The following is a 21381-nucleotide window of genomic DNA, read 5'->3' as shown; positions in this document are numbered from 1 at the left end:
AAATTTATTAGCTCCCTCGTCCTGCGACCCCAGCAACTCGCCGTACACAACCCCTTTGGATCCGGAGAGGGGTGGATGCTGCACATGACACAATTATGTATGCACCTGTGTCCCCCGCGATGTGCCGGCGCGGAGGGAAAATAATGCCAACACATACAGTACACTGACTGTACGCACGCCAGAGGGTTGCATGGATGAACTCATCCTCTCCCCCGTTGCATCCCTTCGCTGAAATAATTGCGTATCGTACCCCACCCACCCACTCACCCAGCAACCCACTCCTTCCCTCAGCGAACACGCGTGCACACACACACACATCATGAGCTTTTCCTTTCTCGGGGATGAAAAGCGAGTATCGCAAAGTATTAGAGTACAGAGCACTTTTGTGAGCAAGTACGTCCCTGTGCGCCGCGTAAAAAGCAAAGGCAGTCGCGACGAGGGGGCACGAGTAATGAAATCGCGTGGCCTCACTCGCTTGGATTTTGAGAGCACGTGCGAGGAATGAGTGAATGTGCTCAGGATGATTTTGTCGCAAACTTAGGCTTAGACTTTTCCTAATTAAAAATTCCGATTCACATTAATTAGATTTCGCGCAAAATCTTTGTTTATTTTTTATGTTAGTTTTTAATTCAAAAGTAATCTTTTTGATATCCAACCAAACCAGCCTATTTTTAATTCGCAGACACGAAAAACCTGCCAAATAAACCATAAACACTCTTAAAAGGCAAAAATTAATAGTGTATAGAATAAACATCTGCAATTAAAGGACTTAAGTGCTTTTAACTTGTTTCTAAAGGCACCTAATCTAATTAATATGTTTCCCTGAACAAATATGTTGACAAAATAACTCTTGCAGCTCTTATTTATGAAAAAAAATTGTAATATTAATAATAAAATTTGGAAACATACAGTCGCTTGCTGAAAAGTTTTTTATTTGAAAATGAGCGGAAAAAGGAATGGAAATCGAGTTACGCACTCCGAGATCTGTGCGAAATAGCTAATCGAAGAGGTGCGCAGAATAAACGGCGTCAATTTCCTGTGAGTGCGAATTTCCCCTGGCAAGAGGAGCTCGCGAAATTCGGGTGCCGAGTTTTGGTCGTTAATATTCGGGTCTAGGCCAAGGTTACGAGGCGTGGAGACGCGACAGCGGGCTGCGTGCGATTGGTCTTCCCGCCTGCCAAGGGAGGCTCTTCTCGAGGGTCAAGGATCTGATCTGCTCGCTCCGACAGCGAATAAAACCAAAAGAAATAATTATCATACGGGCCGATAAATCTTTAGCTCAAAAGACGGCAGGCCTTGAAAAAAGTAAAAGCTCCGCGTGCCCAATGTGCGCTTACTATATAATATAGATTGTGGAGGCGGACAATTTTGGACTTATGCATACTTTTGAGGCCATACAAAATCTTTCACCACATCAAAGAACTTTGTTTTCTCCTCTTAATGAAACATGTTCTATTTCTTTCTTCACATTTTATAAATTGCTTTTTATAAGTTTGACATCACAATGTATTAATGTGAATTTGAAGGGGAAAAATATAAAATTGAGCTTTGATACATTTCATCACAAAAAGCGCTACCACCAGCCAAAATAATTTTTATTTGGACCGGAAGCAAGGAAATTTTAAGATGCCAATCTGTCCGAAATTGGTCGTTTCCACCCAAACGCGATCGCTCGCCCACACTCGTCAGCTCTATTTTACTGCGGAAATGGCGCTTGAAGGTCGCCCAGCACAATCATCCTTTTCGCGAAACCTTGAACCCTTCCCTAGCCGAAAGTTCCCAAACCAAAAGTCAAGAGCAGCAGAGCGGAAAGGCGTTTGATTTTTATGCCGGACTGCCTCCTGCACGCGAGTTTCGTGTTTTGTCTATTTTTTGGCCTCCCAGCACGATATTAATGGCGCAGATGTTGCGGATGCAAAAATGGCAGAATTATTCAGCTGGCCACCTAATTATCCGTCAGCAGGGAAATTGGGGTGAAGAAACGACGGCAGCAGTGACCTTGGCAGAGAAAAACAAAACGATTAGCAAGCGTGATAGTATCAGTGTTAAAATATATAAGCCAACGCCTTTCTGACTCACCAATTCTACTATTTCAAAATTACTTAGAGTATTTCGTTGTTTGGTTTTAAAATAAAATACTTATTGACTCCAACTTCGTTGAATCGAGAATAAATTGCATAATATTAAAGATCTTCTTGGTCCAATCTTTGAATAAAGAATTAGTGGCCTCGAAGCCAAAATCTCAATAGTGTTGTGTATGCTGATTCAACCCAAAAAGAATCAGTGACGAAAAGCGGCCTAATTCCGCGAGTGAGCATCACCTAGCTAATCTTATTTACCCGTTCCTTAATAGATTAACACGAAAAAGGACCGTGACCCAAATTGCGAATTTGTATTTGTGCCGCACTTGAGCGCTACTTCCTAGGTTTGATGCAAGGTCTCGTCGTAGCTAAAAACGACCGCCACACTAAACTGTTGGTGCGTCGGCGTCCGAATCAATGTCAATTTGTGCTAATTCCGCGTTCTCTTCCTTGACATCTTTTCGCGCTCGCTGATAAGGATGCGGCGTTGAGACGCACTCGAACATCCCTGCTCCACAATTCGAGCAGAGTCCTTGCTCCACCTCCGCGTGACGGTCATTTCTCGGGTTTGTTATTATTGGAAGATGATTAACCTGCCTTGGGCGAAGAATGCAGACGACGGGAAGAAAAAATGTCTGCCTCGCATCATTTCATCAGCTTGTAATTGAGCCAAAACGTCATGTTGCTTTTGTTTAGCATCATACCTTCAAAGTGAGATTGATTTAAAATCTACCTCATAGTAGCTTCCTTGAATTAAAATATTATTTTTAAATTTCAAGAACCATATTGTCCACTGATTCAGAGAATATAATTTTCCTCTCCAACCTGAAATAATAATGTCTCACTCCAAACCGCCGAATTTCCGCGTAATTAATCAAGTTACTCATTAGGCTCGCGCGAGAAGAAGCTCCGACCGACCGACACCACAATTAAGTAACAAGCAAAACAAGACAAGAGAAACCCAGTGAGAAAAAGCGAGTCAAACTGCAGCGAGAGGCAGTCGCAGTTGGCTGCGCGCTCGAAACTCATTTTTATTGCAATGCCTGTGCGAGCAGCGAAAGTTGAATGTTCGGAGCTGACCAGACGTTCACCTTGTGACGTCGCCTTTTTCCCCGAGAGCGCGCGCAGGAGTTGTAAAAAGCAGAGCCAGTCTGAATGTGTGAGGCTGGTTTTCCTGCAGCTCACTGTGTGCTGATGTGAAGCTTCCGGGCTGTGTACCTTCGAATGTCAGGTCAAAAGCACTACGACCGTCGACAAAGGCTCGCTCCGTCGAGTCTGGCCATTTTGCCCCGAGTCGTGCGCCGCGAAATAAAAATATTCGCTCTGTGATCGTTCGTCTCGATCTGTCAGTCGTGGGAATTTTATTAACTAGAAGCTATGTATCAGACTTACTTGATCATTGGGCCAACGTCGCATCATTTAAGCTAATGTCGTGAAACTAATATTTTTCAATTTAATCCAAACGTTGCTACTATGAATGGAGGAAAATGGTATTGTCAGTAAACACTTTTATTTATTTCTTTAACCAACTTGAAACTTTATTTTTCATCACGAATTTTGCTTGAACTCTAAAAACTGACTGTCGGATTATCATGGTCCGAAAATACCCGCCAGCCTTTCAAACGTAAAACAAAACTATGACAAAATATTATAGCGAGTTTCGGCCTGCGTGCGTGTCCTGCCTGCTTCGTTCTCACTTTTACTACTGATAAAATGAAATCACACGCTCGACTGAACTGGTCGACTGGCGTCATTGCACTTGCTCGCAATCGTTCTTGAAAATTTTGAGGGTCACGGCACCTTGGCGGTGAAGGTTGAAAGCAAAGCGGGCGTGTAAATTTGTCAGCAAGTGTGCGTGTGCTGTGATTTCCTTGCAAGAAATACGGGGTAGATTTTTTTTCAATAACGCTGATAATTTAACAAAACTCACTGTGCCACTGACACAATTCAATTGAAAATATATTCTCCAAAAAACATTTTTCCCTCTCTTGTGGACTACAGAGATGCAAGATGTCGGTACCAAAATAGTCTGGCTTCCCTCTCTTGGTACCAAACAAATAAATGTACTATTTCGGGCCTAGTTTTGGTAATAAGCGTGCGCCCTTGAACATGAGTTCCAAATGCGTTCCCCATATTGCCGGCCGCCGCCCTCTTCACTCCGACGGTGGCGGCGGCGGGCGCGGTGCACACGTTGCTTTATTTTTAATGCAACCCCACTAGGAACGAAAGCGTCTGTGTTCTCCCGACCCTTCCCATGGCGTTGGTTGCCGTGGCAACCCCCCAGTTTTTGGACACGCGGCGGCAGCGGGCGCACCCTTGCCGGAATGCCAGCCAAGCGCCTGTCACTATGGCAACCCGCGCAACGCCCGACGCTTTCCCCCGACTTTTCACCGGGAACAAGTGATACCAAAAGAAGCATGTAGGCTTCTATATTTATAAACCATTGGGGTACATTTCGGTCTTTCCACCCTATATTTTAGCTCCCTTTCGCACCCCCTGACTGACTGAGTTGGCGCTGACTGGGCTTGACGCACCCCCGCTTTCGCTCTTACCTTTCCTCCCGGTGCACCCCCCATTAACGTGCTCCAGACTCCAGACTGACTGCCGGGGTAATTGCCACGAAATTCAACCCGGGAACCGCCTCTCAAAGGTGTCTGGTGGTGGAGGATCTCCTTTTTCGCAGAAAGTGGGGCCCAGACGCTTTTTTGCAATCTCTAAGGAAACTGTAGGCACGTGGATAAAATTCTGAATGCATCGAGGCGTTTTTTTATTATGCGATGCAAACGAAATCTCTGCTTAAAAGTCTATTTCTTTCACTTAAAAGCTTTTTAAAATCGCAAAGAGCCGTTTCTTTAAACTTGATGAACATTTGATTTTTATGTTTTATGAAAAGTCATAAATTTGATTTAGTCAACTTTTATTTGCTGCTATTTTTGCTTTTATTTGCGGCCATTGTAAAAGCTTTTAAAATTCACAGTAATTTGGTTTTTCTTTGTGAGAGAACAAACTGGCTTTGTTGCTTTGTAAAACCAATGCTAATATGAAACGAATAATGCATTTCATCAATATGCTTTCATCACGTGCATTGGCGATCTTTTCGCGGAATCTGTAACTAATTTTCGCACAGACCTTGTTATCCTCCTTGATTGCAGCTTTTCTCTTACATATATCAATTGCATCAGCGCGTAAATCGAATCATGCACCCAAGGAGTTGCACAAGCTATTGCAAAACCTTCCGCAAGTGTGTTATAAATTCGATCTCCTTTCGCAAAAAAGTTTCATTCCGCGAACCCTGGCTGCAAGCATTGTCCCCCTTGGCGTGACTCGCACGAATCACAAACAAAACACTCGCTCGCTCGCTCGCTTGCTCCAGCCGGCTGAGTGTGTGTGCAAAATTAATTACAGACGAATAAGTGAAGCAAGTGCATTGCACCGCCGGGCTGCAGAGCTGCCGTGCCGCGGAATTTCAAAACGGCCAGCGCAGGCCGATGCGAATGAACTCTATGGAGAGAGCTTTGAACCTCGTCGAGTCGCGAGCGGAAAGTAGCGCGGCTGCGGCGAACACGTGAACCACGAGATGGAGCACTGGCCCTCAATTAAGGCAGCGATTTTCTGTTCGCCACGCTGGAAAATTGATAAAAGCCCACGCGATATAGACAAGTCAGTGGCAACAAACGAATTCAAAATTTGCTTATTTACAAAATAAATAACTTTTTACAAACTTGACAAGTTCAGCCAATTCGCAGAATTATCAGCCGGTTTTTCTCGACTGCACAGGGCAGCGCTTATTACATGTTTTAATGTTATGCAATTTACGCAATTTACACGAAACAAAAAATATGAGATCGAGGCGCGATGAAATGAAGATTATCTATTTTCATCCATAGCTCGAAGGGTTAACTTCTAATTGTTAATATCCTGTTCCTCTTGTGCGGATGATTGTGCTAGTGCTATTGCGAGAAACTATGCCCGCGTAAGGGCCCGTTTTCTCATAGAAATCTGTGATTAAAATCCAAAGCTATATTTTAAAAGTTAAATCAATAATGATGAAAGGGAAAACAACCAGCATCCAAATATTATTTTGATTTTGTTTGCAAATTATTGTATTTCAATGCGAATCAAGTCAAATTACCATTCTTTACGCTGTTTGTCTCACATTGAAACCATAATATTGGAAGATGAACATTAATTCATATTACTTTTTCTGCCGCGTGCGTGTCTTGGGTGCGCGTGGAAACAAACGAGTTTCCCTTTTTAAATGGACGAAAATAGCAGCGCGAAAAATTCGGCGGTGGCAGCGAGTGAACGACCTTTGAGTAGGTTGCTGCTCCCTTCTCCCTCACGCCGACAGGTAGGCGCTCAGTAGAGAGTGCTGCCGTGTGCCGTGTGAGATTCGTTTTCGTCGAAAAAAGTGAGAGTATAGTTGGTTAGTCATAGGCGTTATGTGTGCTAAGCCATGACTGACGAGTGAATTCTTAAAAGCCAATTGGGAGCCCCCACATTGTACAGGCGTTTGTTCTAATTGATGCGAATAATTTTATAAGGCAGCAGCTATTAGTGCTTACTCACACCAATAACTATAAATCACCAAATAATGTTAACATTTTTAAAATGTTACATGTTCATTTTCAGCTATATTATTTTCTAAAATTGGATCGTCTTGTTGCTCGATCAACATGTTACAACGTGGCTACCGCTCTATTGCTCTACGCCCCTCGACTATTAGGTTAAGTGCCGACTCAGGGGTGTAGATAAAACGCCACTCTTGAAAAGCGGCGCTAATTGAATAGAGAAGTACTGGAACATGAGCATAGTGCGCTCGCAACACCGCGGACAATAACACAATTTTCCTTTGTGCACGGAGCGGTGACCTGAGAGTAGGCCAGTGCTCCGAACCAAGCGCGTTCCCCCTCCCTCCCCCTCGGCCGCTCACCCCACCTTGCCACCAATGATAATCATCGTCGCGGGCAGGCAGGAGTGTATTAGCTCACTGGAACAATTTTTCCGAACGGGGGGAAATTCGCGCTCGGAAAGTTTTCGCAGTGCATTGGTGGGCATGCTGAAATGGGGGGCGCTTACGTCACCAGCGGAGCAAATGCAGGACGCGGGTGAACGTCCCTCATATGGGGCACGACACACAAAGCCCAACAACTCTTGCAAGATGACTCGTCGCAGCCAATCGTGGCGCTGCCTTTTTATCGCCACTTTTTCAGCACGCAAGACGTCATTTGTATGCTCTCGCAGAAAATCGCGCGGAGGCGGGTGTGTTATGCAACCTGTCGCACCGTAATGGCTGAGTGCGTTCTAACTGGAAAATTTGCATTGTGCACTCACTCTGCGCGTTATGAGGCGGAGATTTGCTGTTTGAGGAAAATGGGTTGATTGCCTCTTGTGAGCTTCTGGGATGAGAGGGTTGAACTCGATGCCTGAGTGGCGGCATATTGGAAATATTCCATATCCAGGAGAGCTTATATGACTATCATGGTGTGCTCCTTGATTCAAATTAGATTTAAATCTTGGCTCTTATTTATCTGCGCAGCCGAATATTGGTAAAAATGTGTCAGGGTTTTACCTGACGATTGATCGTAATATCGTCAGGTAAACCCCTAACAAAGTGATAGTGTTTTGCTCAATAAAAATGCGTCTAATTTCATGGGTCAGACTGAAACACTCACTTATTAAACAAAACACATCTGCACTTAATTTTCAATCAGCAAAGGCCTGTTTAGTTGCTCAATGGTTTACTTCAAGCTCGATTTTTCTCAAATGCAAATAAAGTGCGCTTTTATTTACAATCACGCACGAGTGACAAAGAAAGAGCTTCAGTGCAAGTAGTTGAAGGCTGTTGTGTTGGAAACGATTGTGCCGCCGCTGAACCGCTTTGCTGCTCCAATCCAATAACGAAAGTTACGTGCATTCCTAGTGCATGGAGCCGTGTTCCCAATTCAGTTCGTTCACTCCGACCGAGCTCGCTTACTCGCTCGCGCTGCTGCTGGTGTGCAATAATATGTGCCGTGTTCTTTGATGGCGTCATTCAACACTCTGACACAATTTGGTCATTGCGAGCAGGATCTGGATCCTTGAATGTCTAGCGACAAATCCTTTAGACTGGAAATTTAAATAGTAGCATCCGTCGGATGAATGGGGTTGAGCGCGAACTTCTCTGGCGACCATTTCGCACGCGCAGATTCGAATGAATGAAAGAGAACGAACGTGGTTGAGCAACAGCTCGCGGATCGTTCATTAGCCAATGATGCGTCGGATTTGCAATTTAAACATAAAGTACGAATCATCTTTTATGCAGGAAGCATGTGGGATGACGACATTTGAGTGGAAGTGCAAACTAAAATACTTATTCTGAGGGGCTGTTACCAACAATTGAAAGCGAAGCTGAAAAATATGTATCACATTAATTCTTAATCAGCACTAATTTTTATGCCTGCTGTATGCAGAGAGAAATGCATTACAAAATCAGAACTTTAAACCCTTCCTTATTCCATTTGCAACAATGCAAAATGTGCATTTTCGTGCATCATTCGAAAAACCGATAGCGAACACTCTCTCATATAATCTCAAACAATCGTCTCATTGTGCAGGAGGCGGAAAGTGGCGCATTACTTTCGGTTTTAGATTCACTTTCTTTCTATCTCCCAGCAACGATACGGAGAGAGTGATTCTTTCTTGAGACGCGGCATCTCTAACATGCATCCTAACAAAGCAAATGTAGAAAAGGTGTTTGATAAGAGCAGGAAAGTGCACCGTGATAGGAGAAGGAAGTGGGTCGGACCCCGCTGTATTCGGAGCGTTTTACACAGGCGCGTGACCTACATGAGGGTCAATAGCTCCGGCTCACTCTCACTTGTAGGCACTCTCGCTGGCTGCTTGAGCTCTCTAATATGAACCAAGGCCGTGTCAGCCTGCGTGTATCGAGCAATAATGATAATTCAGCCATGGGCCTGCTCTCACCCATTTTCAGGACAAAGACCTCTGCGCGCTGGAGGCCGCGCGCGCTGCTGGAAAAGCCTTGAAATCCAACCCCGCTCCCAATTCCGCCAGCCGAATTTGTCGGGGTGTTGGCGACGAAAATGGGTCAGGCCTTTGCCCTTGAGAGCCCAGTCTAAAAAACAACCAATTTAGCAGCCGGCACGTGCCTCTCGAGAACAGAATAGATAAAAAATTGTTGACAAAAATTGCCATCCGAATGCAACAATGACTAATGCTTATGCGCAGAATTTGTATTCGATAGTTTGGTGTTGGTGAGTCAGGAGAAGCTGGAACTCATTTTCGTCATTGCCACGGACTAAATTTATGAATAATGCACTGGTTTAATCAAAAAACAACCACAGGCGTGAGGCTTATGAAAAATGAATGAAATGCAAGAGGAAATGATAAATAAATCACACCAAGCAAACTTGGTCCGTGCACTTGACTCGGCTATTTCCCATGGAAAGTTCATTACAACTGAATTTCATGTGCCGCACTCGCTGCAAATTTTAACACAGAAATTTTGCTAAGTCGAATCAGCAATAACGAGGATAGTTGCCAACATCGTCATTCAAAATTAGCATGCATGTCTATGATTCAGTGAAATAAATTAAAATTGATTGTCAATTCGAATTTTCATAAAAAAAGGTCCGTTCCTTAAGAATCTAGTTTCAAAAACAGGATCTGGCGGATAAAATATATTTGGCGATAAAAAGCACAGTTGCTGATAAGAACATTTTAAGTGGCTTCAGTTGTATTGTGATTATGTTTCTCCACCATGATGCGTCTCAACTCTGGCATTGTGTGTGCTCAAAAAATAAAATATTGTTCCATATTAGCCGCTGGCGACCCAGATTCGGGTCGTTCACTCTCACTGCTCGCTCGCAACGCAAAGGCAACCAACTTAACGAACTAACTACACACACAACGCAGCTCCTCTCTCTTTAGTATGTCGCCAGAGCTTGGTTTAGCTGACCTAGATACCGCGTGCCGGGCAATGAACTCTCTTCGGCGGCGGACGCACTCCCAACAAACAACCCGCCCCAGTGCATTTTCGTTATGAAAACAATTGTTGTTTATCCCTAGAGCGCGCAGCTGCCTATTTTTGTGGAATTTGATGGAGCGTTGCTTAAGGGTCGCGGGGGAGGTTGCTTACCAAGCGTACGGGAATCAGGTCGACATGATTTCTGTATACCAAAATAGGAGGAAAAATGAGCGATTCTAAATTTGTAGTTGCAAATTATTTTTTCATTATTTATTTTCTAAATATAAATTACCTTTCTGTGTCTCGCAAACGGGCTTATTTTATGCTATCAGGCGAGGAAATTAAAATGCATTTTTCTTGCTCGAATCCCGAGGGCAGAGAAATTAAGGTGAATGATGTTTCGGATTGGAATCTCGTCGGGCTTTGTGTTAAAGCAGGAAGAACCTGCCATCGCTCTCAATTTCGTATCAAGACAAAAACAACAACTCGTTGTTTGCGGCGTGAAAATTGAAAGTATGTATCCACAACTCTGGCATCGCAATTGTGAGAGGGAAAACTTTCGTTGTTTGCTCGTCTGTACTCAATCCAAATGAATTCGCTTGTATCAAAGCAGGAGAAATGCAGTTCATTGGCATCGGTTGCAATTTCACTTTCTTCTTCGCCTGCTGCACCGCGACGTTGGAGTTTGTTGCCCTTTCGAAGGGTGGGAGTTGAGAAATCGAGGTGCCGCGTACGTTTTTTTCTCGGGCACGGCGCTAGCCTGACGCAGAGTCTCCGATTCTGCTTATGCAACTTGTCAGGAGAAAATATCTAACGCGCTTGTTATGAGCGCGGCGCTCCACTTTGCGAACCGAGGGCATTGACTCACTCTCACTGCTCTGCGAAAGGAAAATTGAATTTTATTATGTAGCTGGCGAAAAGAAATCCAGACGAAAGTGAGTGGAATCGTGCGTGGAATGAATCCCGTTGCGGGCTAAACGTGCTTTGCTCTTAGCCGTTTAACACCAAATGTGTGAAATGTGAGAATTATAATTTTGCATAAGGTGCTTTTATTGCGAGTTCTGCATCTCACATGTGTGAGGTCACTGCGCATTTCCAATTTTTGCTTGTTTTAACTAAATAATAAAATTTATCCTAAAAAATCGCACTGAAAATATTCTCCTGTCCCACGTTCAAAGGCATTATATTGAAAATTTACAAGACAATTTTTGCGCAGCAGTGCTGCTCTTTTGGAAATCCCCATAAACAGTTGAATTCTTTATTATTAATTTCATGCATAATTTGAAAGGCATTCTCCGCAAAAATCTGTCACACGTCCATTAAAATCAGATGCTCTAAAATGTGAGAAATGAATTCTTCTGATTAGCCCAGTTTTAAATATATGGAAATTGTACAGCTATTTAATTTAATTGAAACACATTCCTTAACAAATTCAAATCATTCTGCTACGATTATTTAATATTAAAAAAGTTACATTTTAATTTAATCTCGTGGGTTCATCGTTCTCACAATCAGCAGCCTGAAATGCAAAACTGAAGTTCACTGGTGGTGAGGCATGGCATTCAAAATTGAGAGTAGTGCATGCAGCGGACGGAGCCTTCCCGCCCGCGATTGCGCCCCTCCCTCTGATGCCCGCCGCTCGGCGCGTTCTGCTCACTCGGCTCCTTGTGTTATTGCCCGACAACACTTTCCACCGTAAATATTGGCCGCTGCTCGCTCGCAGCTTCGGCATCGTACTGCAGTTCGTTCGTTGTTTTGGAGCTTTTTAAATGGACCCGTGCTAAAGTGGTGACTTTAGTGAACCGTGTTTGGATTTCCTGACGGCCGAATATTTTTGACAATTTGTTAAAAATGACTGTCACCGAAAGGAGGAACACTGAGGCCATCGCCACTGTGGATTTTGACGAATGTTTGTCAAAGGACAGCAGCGATCACTTGTTAGGACGCGTTTTGGCAGGTAAAAATCAGCTTTTGTTTTTCAACCAGTGTCATAATTCGTTTAAATTTTGTGGACTTGCTACCCTCTGATGACATTTTTCCGTCTTTCAAATTTAAATATTTTTTGTTTTTGTCAATTTTTATCCCTCATCAGCATGTCCAACCCCCGCGTGCAGTTTTCGTTTCCACCCTCGATGCACTTTTGAATTTGGCGGCCTTTTAAATTGGCCAGCGAGTGATTCAACCCGTTGCTCACACTATAGCATAGAAAGTTGAGCGGCCGCCGTTTAAAATTGAAAGTTTTCATGGCGAGCGCGCGAATGTGGGTCGCTAGGGTATTCACCTACCGCGCTAGCCTCGGCGTTAGGCCGCTCAGAAATATCGCTAATGGAAAGCATAGGCGCACTTAACTAGGTCACTCGGCAAGCGAGAGAGATTAGTTCGTTGCTCCCGACCGACGACGACTCGGCTATCCTTGTACGATTAATAAATGTGTGCGCACAATATGTGCGTTTGGCTGAATGACGTTATCGCTCCGTTGTCAAAAGGCTTTCCACTATTGGCTGATTTTCAGCCAAATTGTCAATTTTAAGATTTGACTTTCGTGTTCGGGCTTAAGGAGGACTCAAGGCAAATGGATTTAATTTCTAACAGGAAAGGGGAACATAACATAATATGTCAAGTCTTATATAAATTTGATTATTATAAAATGATTTCGATGTCTGTATCCCTTCCTGGGGTTGCATCCCTTGCGACCTCAGCACGTGCTCTCCACCCTGTGTTTGATAAGAGGTTTTAGTTACAGGGGAAAATTGCAACTAGGCCAATACGCGCTAGAAATAAACGGCCGTCCCCTGCGCCGGCCGCGCCGCCGTGCATTCCGAATGCACTTTTCGGGATGCTCCAGTTCCGAGGTGGCCAAAGTAAACAAGCTTTTGTTTCTCAAAGAATGCCGTTTAAAGTCCGTCACGCGAGCAAGCTCGAAATGCGTCGATAAATTAGAAGCAAAACGGGTCTTACTTGCTCTTGTCCGCAAAATTACACTTTCTTTGATGTCGTGATTGCAACTTTCTCCCTCGCCTCAACTGTTTTTTCACCGGAGCATCATCTGCGAACGAGAGGGAAATTATTATCCAGTCCAGATTCACTTTCATCCTCCTCAGATTAGGAGCAAGCCTTTTGCACCTTGCTGCACTTGAAAAGTTTTTAATAAGTAACTCATTATAGAAACGCCTGGAAAAAATCTGCTGAACATGTGAATCATCCAATTTTTTGGGTTGGAGGTGAATGACCGAGGGTAGCGATATCTCGAAATTCTGTCCAAAGGTGCAATCATTGCTGATAAAAAGCTGCAAATTTGTGGGTCACTCACTCAGATGGGAGGCAATCGAGCGCCCATCCTTCATTCTCGCCCTTATCAAATCCGCCAAAGTGGCATAATCTGTCTTTGCGTCAGCCGAATTTCCCAACCGGTGTCAATGAACTTGGGTGGTTGCAGCAGCTCAGCGGCGGTTGCGAATCGCTCGCTCGCTGCCACTCGAAGGGAGAGGGAGATTAGTGTCTGACCTAGATCGCGCCAGATGCCAATGAACCCGCCGCTAACGAGGTCGTTCGGCCTTTTTCGTACGTGCGTAGCTCGAGGCCTTATCACGCACTATCAGGTCGCCGCGGTGGTGGAGCAATCGGACGCCACCACCGCTACCGGACGCTTTTCGTACGGGCGCCTGCTGACTTGGCCAATTATGCAACCGGCTCGGCAGATGTGCTCGGCGGACGGTCTTGATTCGTACAAAGCTAGTCGAGTCACGTTGCTCGTTTACTTTCGATTCGAGAAGAAAGTTATGAAATATCTTAAGGAAAGGAAACTGGGAATTCCGATGGAAATTGCTTCAGAAATGCCAAAATTTCACGAACCTTGATCACATACTAAATTTTAAATTTAAATCAACTGGAAAGGAGTGTAACTCTTCCTCTGTTGACTTTCAATTTATTCAAATTTCGTTAATTATACTGCCCTTGATGCTTTAATATAAAATTGTATAAAATTTTGCTACATCAATCTTCTCTTGATAAAATAATAATTACATTGCAGTTTATTAAACTTGAAATTTCACATGAAAAAAAATAACATTGATTTTATAAATTAAACGCAGATAATTTTCCTGGATTAACCTATTAAAATAGTAATTGTAAAGTATGCACTCGTCTCAGGCTCTAATTTTGCCAGCGACAGGCAGAATTCGCAGTTGAGCCTGCGACCGCACTCGTCTGGCGTGGCGCTCGCTTGGCTCACTTGAGCAAGTGGAGCTGGTTGCATGGAAGGTCTCTGACCGCGATTTAGGTTGAGGACCCAGCCAGCGAGATATAATGGGAGTAGGAGAAGGAGGGTTCTGTGCAAGTGCGCCGCCACCGCCGCCGCCGCGGCCGCGGTGTGCGAGTGCAAACAATCGCTCTTGTCGAAAAATATGAAAAAACGTCGAATTCGCTTTACAGCGGGGCGAATGTCCGATAGTGATTTTGCCAACCTGCCTGTTATCGTAGCTGGGAAATTAGCGCGCGTTGAAAACAATTTGGCTTAATCTCTAGATTTTAGTAATGATGTCGTAAGTGCGCAAAAGTTTGGTGATAACGGAGCGGTATTTCTTTTGTTGTAAAATAATGCCATCTGAAGGTCTATTATTGAATTCTGCCTTGATCGTTGAGATTAAATTATCTGCTAATAAAAAATCCTACCGAAGGCTGCATTCCTAATCTAAAAATTGCACATTTGTATGAAAAAGTCCTTCCACCATCCACTGGGTACAAATCCTTACGTTACTTAACCTGATAACCTGTCTAGGTCCACTGGCCATAAGAAAGTGAATCTTTCCACTTTCTTCGTCAGCGTACGCGTGCTCACGGTAATTTCTTTTTGGGCCAATTCACTTTTACCTCTATTCAGAGGCTGAAAAAAGTGACAAGGTCTCTTGCCCTACTTAGACGCACTGGGTCAGTGAACCTTGGCAAGCGTCGAGTGAGTGCGTGTCTCGTCAGTGAGAGGGCGCCAGCGTTCAGCCCGAGCCGACTCTGCCGTGCAAAAATCACCAGACCCACACCACAGACCATACCACGGCAGAAAAAATGCTGATGCGAGGCTCTCGCTGCAATCCGCGAAAAACGGTGGAAAATTCAAGAAAGGGTTTACTTCCGCTCGGCAACCCTTATCATATGAGTCACGTTTCCGGGGGTGGAATGTGACTAGGGGTGTTGTTGTTGCGGTGACAGTCAGCCTTACTCGCTCGTGTGTCAGCTGACGATACAAATAATGGAAAACGTGTTTTACAAAAACATTATTGGCACATTTGAAGTGCATTCAGCCGACTTGTTCACGTGTAATATGCACGTGAAATCGGGGCGCATGCGTTGCGCGGGAAAACAAGCCACTTGCTGGCTGCCGTTCAACCCCTTTGAGGCGGCCAGAGTCTCGTGACCCCGGCTCCGGCAAGCAACCACCTCTCTTTCTCTCTCTCACCCAGCGGCACCCCAGACTTTCGTGATTTCTCGTTCAAAACTTCGCTGCACCATGCAAACTGGTGAGTGAAATGCATTTTGGTCGCACATCGAGGGTTTCTTTATATTTAAATGCCGCTCTTCTAGAGCTTCGAAGTATAAATCTAGAAATTGGTGCATCTGGCAATGAAAACTATGGCAAGACGCAAACATTAATACTTTTAGCCGAGCTCCAATCGAAGCGTCGCGATCTCCAAAGCAAATCCGGTGCTCGGGCGGACGGACGCCAGCTCCAAAAAGTTCAAGGCCAGTTTTGGTCGTTTGTAGTGAAAGTCGCGCCCGCGCCTCTGCCCAAAACGACGCATTTACCAGCACGGGTGGCTGCAGCCAGCCTGCCAGCCAGTGCTAATTATCGCAGCTGCGGCTATGACTGTGCTCAGCGAATTATCGCACTAATGGTGGTGCAGCGCGAGCAAGTTGTTCTGGTGACCCCTAGTAAACTCAGTTTCAAGGTTCCGACCAAGTCCAATGACCTATAGAGAGAAAAATAATTCCCCTGGCGGGCAGCCCCACTCTGCCAACGCGCCGGCGAATAGCGGGCCATGTTGCGTTCGCCGGCTCAGGTACGGCCGCCGTGATTGGCCCACGGCCAGCACCGACCCCGGCCTATTGGCTTTCTCACTCTCAATGTTATACACGACGACGGACGGCGCGTTTTCGCTGCCTGCCGTCTTCTGTCATTTTTACTTTCAGTTTCAAACCATAGTTGGACATAAACATGCGAGAGTTGTGTGTTGTGCTTCTATAGACGGTGCTTTATTTACCGTCCGAAATTGGCAGAATTTGTGTCCGAAGGCGGAACGGCGCTAGTGAAAGTGATTTTGTTTTCGTTCGCCGGCACGCGGCCCTTTGAACGCTCTTTTTAATTGTTTTCTGCCGCGATGATTGTCACCGGTGACACAACATTCGAATCGGCGGACCAGCTGAATATCGGTAAGGGAATCTTCGCTGATTCGAATTTATCACGGATTATATTAGGTGTTTAATTTTCTTTCGTGCGTTCTCCACTCACATGGTCACACAAAAATTACCAACGTTGTCTGAAAGGGTTTAAGCTAAATAATATTTTAATTTTGCTCGCAAATTTTAAACGTCTTTTCTGATTTTGTTTCAGAATTCGACGGAACCACAGTATTATGCAGAGTTTGTGGAGACAAAGCGTCCGGCTTCCACTACGGAGTACACTCGTGCGAAGGATGCAAGGTAAGAAAATTTGGGGAAACTGCGCCTTTCATTAGCTCCCCTCAATGCCGAATCAAGAGCACGCCCAAAATTTTAACAAGGGCATCCGCCGAGTTGAAGGATAACCGCGAAGGTTCAAACACCCTGCCGCCTCTCCTCTACCATAGAGCAGCAAAACGCAGGCAGATAATTTGAGTTGTATGATGATAAGCAGCAGGCGAGCGAGCCGGTGCCTCCACTCCACTCTTCTTCGTTTCGTTGGCGGGTTCACGTCAGTACATTGCCGTCTAGTTTCAGTCACCGACTCTGTGTGGCGCTGCCTGCCGCTGCCGTGCACTAGCACATGAACGAGTCACTGACCGCTTGCGCACCGACTAACATCCATCTCCGTCTTTCCTTTGGAAGTCACGTTATTATTACATTGTATATTGTTCGCACGGAAAAAGCTGCTGCTCGCGGAGAACATGCATGCACGGTCCCCCTCCTAATAGTACTCACTCGCGCGCGCGTTATCATCAAAAGTGCTTGCTAATTTCACGCGCGCCGTGTGTCAGTGAACCTGTGCACTGGATCCGGTGTAATTAGCATTCATCCGAGAGAGTTGACCCGCCACCGCCGACTCGAGTCGCAGCGTTGAACAATTTTGATTTTATTTTCGTGTTTGCTGTTTGGTCCACCATTAAAATAAAAATCCGAAAAATTCAAAAAGATAAAGCCTAATATTAAAATCCAATCACACACTATGACCACTAATTTCAAGGCATGGTGGTGACTATCTTGAAATGAGTCTTGAAAAATAGTACTCTTTTATGGAAGTCAAATTGAATTGATTTTCGCTTTTAATCGCCATTCTTCTCCGACCAAGTCCAGTTTTAATGAGAACCGCCCGCGGGATGCTAATTCTCTGGCAAGGTCGACTAACTGCCGCCTGGAAGCGAATTAATCGAGATACACTCTCAATCAATCTTGAGGCAATCTCTGATAATGAATGCCTTGTCCTGGAAGTTATTTTCATCTGCGACTTTTCTCAGTTACCTATTGCACGACTCTTCTAGAAAATAAATAAATAAACAACGATACAGACGCGACGACCGTGATCGCGCTCGGCAGCCGGCGTGTACCGTTAGTGTTCTCGAACAAGACCTTCTGCTACAGATTTTGATAGAGTTTCTGCGTCTGCCTCACCTTCTCGGAAAGCCCACGCAGCTGGCCATTAGCATTTTTTATCTTGGCCATCTTCCCCATTCGACCAAAAAGCCGTAAGCGGAAATTCCGTCGTACCAGTATTCGATTACGCACTTGTTTCTGTAGAGTTACATGACTCACCAGGTTTTTTTCAATCTTGCGTAGCCGGATGAATCACATAACGCGGCCCAGTGATCGATATTATTTATTTCGTACATTGTCTTGTTAGGGAATTCTCAGTCGCATTGCATTGCAACGGAAAGTGCGCCTATTTAAAAATCGTGTCAACTCTGTTTTACAACACACAACATAAATACGACGTGAGCAGAAAAATTGAATCAAAGTTCACCAACCTCAATTAGAATATTTTATTTACAGTAGATTCGATGCAACTGAAATAGAACTTAAATTTTGCAATAATGCTGAAGATATTTATTTTGTCACTTCAAAAAAAAAAATCATCGACAGTACAAATAATTGATTGAGTGCAGGTTGAATTGAGCAACACGCATAGTAAACTTCTTAACTCGAAGTAGAGTGCAAAGTTAACAAATTCATGTACCCGGAGGGTTTCCTCAAACCCCCTGATTTTCGTTATTTTGATCTCTTGTCGGCGGGGAAATAATCAATCCAGAGCCGCAAGTTTGGCCCCCAGAAAATGGCCGCGCGCATACGGACCGTCGAGAAGCAGCCCTGGTTGCCTACGTGCCACGAAACGCAGGGGTGGTTCGGCCGACGGAAACATCCCCGGGTGACCCAGTTGCGCGCGGGGGTCGTTCACCTCGCTACAAATACTCGCTGCTTCACTCGCACTGCCACCGCCTCCGCATTCATGCTGCCGGGGCGCGATTCATGGATGCGCAGAGTGGCCGGGCGCCGAGCTGGGAGGGTTGAATGCTCTCGATTTCCAGAGGTCGAGGACCCGCTGATTTGTTTATTGTCGCGCTCTCGCACTAAACGGCCGTCTAAACACGGCGCAAAAAATGTTTGCAGTTAGAGATCGGTGTGACTTCAGCATGAAATGCGCTTTTCTTTAATATACACGTTGTGTAATCACCTCCCGCCGCCGCCGCCGCTATTGTGTGCTTGCGCTTCCTGAATTTGTAATTGTGTGCATACTCACTCGAAAGGCTTTTGCACTCTTGACGAAACCTCAACCATGAGGTGGTACATGTGAGTGGCCAAATCTTTCCTAAATCATTATGGAAATGCTTTTATCGAAACGTGGTTCGCGGCCTGGATTTAAACCGGATTTTCATTAAATCACGTGGACCGAGTTTTCCATTTGGAAATTTCCACTCAGCTTATTGTTAGAGATATCAAGAAACCTAGCGTGGACTAAGTTTTCTACTGCTCACTGTTTGTTTAATCACATTATTATTTGTTGCTTCTGGTGTACGGTTCGAGTGCGAGGAATATAAATCAACTGTCTGGCTCTGACTCTTTGTGCAGAGTACAGTGCTGCTTTGCTCTATTAGTGTTAGAAATAAATAAACGGCAAGTTGCTCCATTTCCAGTCTGCTCCTTTCAATCGCGCGCAGGTTGTTGCACTTGCAGGGCTACAAGTAGGTTGCCACAGTCCTGATCTTACAGGAAAAATAATATTTAAAAAAATCTTAGTTCTCTTTTGAAGAGAGATCCTCTCGCAATTCGCAATCCCTTTTCGACGAAATTCGAACATTCACTTCGAGGTCAGTTGCCCCGTTGAGTCAGCGAAGGAGAGGAGATGAGTATGGGTCGCTCACTTAGCCCGCGTTCTGCGCTGAAATTATCCTTGTTCTTAAGGAAGAGGGCCGATGACCCGGCCGTCGCTGCGTGACGTCACGTCTGACGCAAACTCCTCCGCCCGCAATGTGGAGCGTGGGTCAATAACCTGCTACTCCAGTGAGTGAGAGTATACTCGAAAAAAGAGATGGATTTTGGCCGTTGTGTCACTCTAGATCGGTGGCCGCTTCATGCACCACTTGAGCTTCCTGCAAACGAGCGGAAAGAACGAAGCAGAGAAAGAAAGCATTTCTTTTCGCACACGGGGTATTGCGTGATTGCTGTTTGTTTTGCTTGCTGCGGGCCGACGCTCACTTTTCGATGTGCGCAGTTTAGCCGAAAAAAATCTGGGTCTTCTACTGCTGGATGCGTAGAAGAGTTGCACAAGCAACTCGACGACCTGCACCAGTTGCATTTAGGAGGTCTGATCGAGGTGTTTGTAAACTCCGCTGAATCAGACCTTGTTTTGCTTTGCAAATGAGCATTCATTCCTACCAGCCTTAATAGGCTGTCTAATAATGCATAAGTTGCGCTCTTTTCCACTTCTGGTTGTTTTGATTAACGCAGCAAAAGGGAATCACAACATTCATCCCATATTTGTATAAATATTTTTCTGCAGATATTTTATTTCGACACTGAATAAAGCAGGAAATGCAAACGCAAATTTCTAAGCATTACTCAATGAGAACTGCACTATTTGTTGAATGGCAAAAGTAATAAACAAATCAGGAAGCTACAAATTAATGGTTCATTCGTCTTACTGGTCTGCTCGAGCGGAATATATTTCTGTAACGAGATAATATCTTCAAGTCGCAGGTATAAAACACAGACTGTGTTTTCCTTGATAATCGAAGCAAACAACCTGGATTGAATTTCCTTGAAAGTTCAACCGCCTACTCGTCAGCTGCTGGCTGACTGAGTAACCTCTTCTCTGCGTCAGAGAGCAATAACCAGGCGAAAAAACTCGAATTTGTGGACCCTTCTTCTCGGAAGCGAAGGTGGAGTGCTGGGGAAAAAAGTCGCGGGTTCGATAACCCGCGCTCTTTTACGACCCATTTCCCTGACGCAACCTTTTCGTTTCTGTATGGCCGAGTGACGCGATTGGCCGCGGCAACACACGGAGAAAAAGCATTTTAAAAATGACGAGAAGGCGGAGCGTTTTTTACTTTTCTAGAGCCGCGCGTCTCTCTCCTTCTCGTAATAATAACACACACACTAATGCATAAAGCCATTCTGCCGTGTGTTAAGCGGCCAAGCTGGGTTGGTTGGTCGCGCTGTGTTGGTGCAACAACCCATAACTGGGTCAGTCGCGTAGTACAGTTCGCGGCCAGTGAACGCGCCGTGGCGCTGTCGACCCTTTGTGAATCCCCCATGCCCGCTTTTTCACTACTGAACACACCGCGTAGGCCTTACGCTTAGTTAGTTATCAATTCGAGTTTGTGGCGGATTCACTTGCTCACCAGTTGGGCTGTCCGTGTTCAGAGTTTAGTGTCCCGAATTCGGTTCAGTGTTCAGAACGACGAGTTAAACAAGCGAACCATGGCTCTTTTAGTGCCACAGCAGCAGACCTTCGCGGAAAATCAGTTAGAGAAAGATGGAAAAGTGGAGGAAGAGGAACCACAATTGGAAGTCATGTGCGACACCGAACCTGGAGACCTTTGGGTATAAACCATTTTTAGTCTATTTGATTATATACATATTTAGTTTGCTCTA

General features: G+C 44.9%; 1 protein-coding gene across 5 annotated transcripts in view; it reads left to right on the top strand.

The window, feature by feature from the left end:
* Positions 1-21381, top strand: part of LOC135946185 (ecdysone-inducible protein E75-like) — a 37821-nt gene that overhangs the window by 7929 nt on the left and 8511 nt on the right. Inside the window, exons 1-2 of one of the 5 annotated variants that reach the window (XM_065494270.1) lie at positions 11708-12007; positions 16652-16740. In XM_065494270.1, the coding sequence (XP_065350342.1) occupies positions 11902-12007; positions 16652-16740 (195 nt within the window). In that variant the 5' untranslated portion in view covers positions 11708-11901. Of the gene's footprint in view, positions 1-11707; positions 12008-15535; positions 15561-16201; positions 16471-16651; positions 16741-21046; positions 21331-21381 lie in introns of those variants that run through there. The other 4 variants (XM_065494274.1, XM_065494271.1, XM_065494269.1 and 1 more) reach the window with 4 other exon arrangements.

The sequence above is a fragment of the Cloeon dipterum genome, chromosome X, assembly GCF_949628265.1.
Source record: "Cloeon dipterum chromosome X, ieCloDipt1.1, whole genome shotgun sequence".
In the NCBI taxonomy this organism is placed as follows: domain Eukaryota; kingdom Metazoa; phylum Arthropoda; class Insecta; order Ephemeroptera; family Baetidae; genus Cloeon; species Cloeon dipterum.
This window is presented reverse-complemented; position numbering and strand designations above follow the sequence as displayed.